This window comes from Hevea brasiliensis, chromosome 2 (assembly GCF_030052815.1).
Source record: "Hevea brasiliensis isolate MT/VB/25A 57/8 chromosome 2, ASM3005281v1, whole genome shotgun sequence".
Taxonomy (NCBI): Eukaryota; Viridiplantae; Streptophyta; class Magnoliopsida; order Malpighiales; family Euphorbiaceae; genus Hevea; species Hevea brasiliensis.
The window spans coordinates 12,339,615-12,341,932 of NC_079494.1; the positions used below are offsets into that span (position 1 = coordinate 12,339,615).

Consider the following 2,318-nt stretch of genomic DNA (forward strand, 5'->3'; position numbering starts at 1 on the left):
AAATATGTTTTCATATCTATCACCAATTACATTAAGGGATAATAATCAATGAGACAAATGTTTATTTAACTCTAAAAAGATATAAAGACAAAAATTTTATGTCTCAATATGATAAGTTTGGCATAATGTTTGTCTATATATTAATTATATTTATAGTCAAATAATAATTATATATTTATTATACATAGTATACATATTGTATAAGGTCTCTTGAGTGTAATTGAATTGATGAATAAAGTATATTGTTATATTTATATGATTTGATTGATAACAAAAGATTGACATACCCGCAAATATAATTCTATATTAAAGGAGTAAATTATATAAAATATAATTCATTTTTGTAACGGTGATGAAATGAATTTTGATCACACATTTATTTGTGATTAAAACATATTTTATTGTAATATAATATGTGTAAACCATAAAGAAGTAATTAGGGGTTGAAATTCATCAATTAATATTGAACATTATTAAGAAACAAGCAGTAAAGTAAAAGCGGATTGATGGGAAAACAGCCAGCGAGTAATACATGTCAAAGTCGTTGATGACTTCAGTAGATGAGCGTCATTTGTTGGACGTTAATGGGATAGCAATCCCTTGGTGGTCCACTGAAGGCCCGTTGGGCTAAAATGGTATTCACATTCTGTGTTGGGTGGAAGGCATCCCAAAATACATAGACATTTCTATTACTACACGGAATCTGAAAGGGAAGGCATGTTATTTGGCCTTGATTTTTCCCAATGCCGCAGCAACCCCTATCCTCTACACTGAATCCTGCAATTGATTTATCATATATCATTTATTATATTATAAGAATAAGAAAAAAATGACATCTCAAATAATATAATAAAAATAAAACCCATTAATTAGATATAACATTGATAACTATAATTGAAAACATAAATTAAGGATAATTTGTTACATTACCATAAGTGGCAGGGTTATTTAGGATGTCACCGACAACAGCATAAGTGTTTCCATATGCAGAGATTGTGCCTGGGCGTGTGTTCATTTGATCAACAATTAACTTGAGGCCTTCATTGAAGGTGCCCAATATCTCATTCACATAATCAACGCATCTATCAGGAGGGGCTTGACCACTGGCTCTTTTGTTAGGAATACAACCAAGAGGTCCAACTCCAGCTATCAAGAATTTTCTCAGTCCTAGACTATACAATGCCTGCAACATTAATTTTTATTTATTGATTTAAACTATAAACTATGCAAAGCAAAAACATAGAGCCTAAACATTTAAGTACCACAAGTTGACGGGCAAAGTGATTGAGTAGAAGGTTGGCGAATTCTGGAGGGCTATAGTTATAGCTTGAAGAGTAGATTGAAGGCATCAGATAATTATTGATGTAGTCATTGCTTCCAAACACCAAAACTGCTAGGGATTTGGCCAAGTACTGTGTAAGGGTCGTTCCGTTCATCATCCTTCTTAGTTGATTTAAAGTGATCTCAAAATTCAGCACTTGCTGGCTAAGGCTATATCTTTGTCCCTGCATATTTCGAAAGTTGACACGTGAACACTGTTGCTGCTAATTTTTTCCCATATACTAAAAATGAAAAATTACATAGTGTTGGCCTGTCTCATCAAGGATGCCAGCTGCCGCCGAGGCATAATTAACTCCCCCAAGTATTCTGGCTCCAGCTGTGTTAGGATCTGCAAAGGCTGAAGGGTAAGGCACACCTAGCATCTCTCCTGAAATACCATATATATATTAGTTTAAATAAAGACCTAAAATTTTCATATATAAGCCACAACATTAGCATATCTACCAAGTATATCAACGAAGGTCTTGCCATTGGAAAATCTCCCTGTGGGGCCTATACTAAAATCCACTCCATAAGGAAAGTAATTGGCTTTGGCTATGGAGTTGAGATAGTTGTTGTTGCCAACATCAACCAATGAATCTCCAAACACAAACATCGCTGGAACCCTTGCTGAATATACACCTCCATAATTATTATTTGAACATTCGAGAATTGTGATGAACATGCTCATAAATACCACCCATTTATGAGTAATACCCATCATCATATGTCCTTTCAAATTTTAAAATGCTATATAAAAATAGATAGGAATGATCAAGGAGCATGTGAAGAAGATAAGAAATTGTATGCTATATGGAAACGGCTGAAAAAGTAACATAATATAATGTAAGCAAAACCCATGAATTATTGCTTTAGTCTACACTTTTTCCTAGATTTAGGATTCCCTTTTTAACACCTGCCTTGGCCTTTTTTTTCCTTGTTTGGCAATTTTTCTACGTTTTTTGGATTCTTGGCTTCTTGCTCCTAGTTTGGGTTAT

The 2,318-nt window shown here is 33.6% G+C and overlaps 1 protein-coding gene across 1 annotated transcript; it reads right to left on the reverse strand.

Annotated features, from left to right (window-relative positions):
* Nucleotides 1-442: 442 nt before the first annotated feature.
* LOC110663729 (GDSL esterase/lipase At1g71250) lies at nucleotides 443-2,005 on the reverse strand. Its single transcript, XM_021823131.2, has 5 exons — nucleotides 1,786-2,005; nucleotides 1,581-1,708; nucleotides 1,263-1,505; nucleotides 931-1,183; nucleotides 443-777 (listed from the first exon to the last, which is right to left on the reverse strand). Exons 1-5 carry the CDS (start codon nucleotides 2,003-2,005, stop codon nucleotides 554-556), a joined length of 1,068 nt encoding a protein of 355 aa, XP_021678823.2. The 3' UTR covers nucleotides 443-553.
* Between the last annotated feature and the right edge of the window lie 313 nt (nucleotides 2,006-2,318).

Bases quoted from the DNA above. Each gene is read 5' to 3' on its own strand.
- LOC110663729 (XM_021823131.2), bottom strand. From the start codon at position 2,005: ATGTTCATCACAATTCTCGAATGTTCAAATAATAATTATGGAGGTGTA. The intron at 1,709-1,785 runs GTAGATATGCTA...ATGGTATTTCAG, and splicing joins GACCTTCGTTGATATACTTG to GAGAGATGCTAGGTGTGCCT. The intron at 778-930 runs GTAATGTAACAA...AATCAATTGCAG, and splicing joins AAATAACCCTGCCACTTATG to GATTCAGTGTAGAGGATAGG.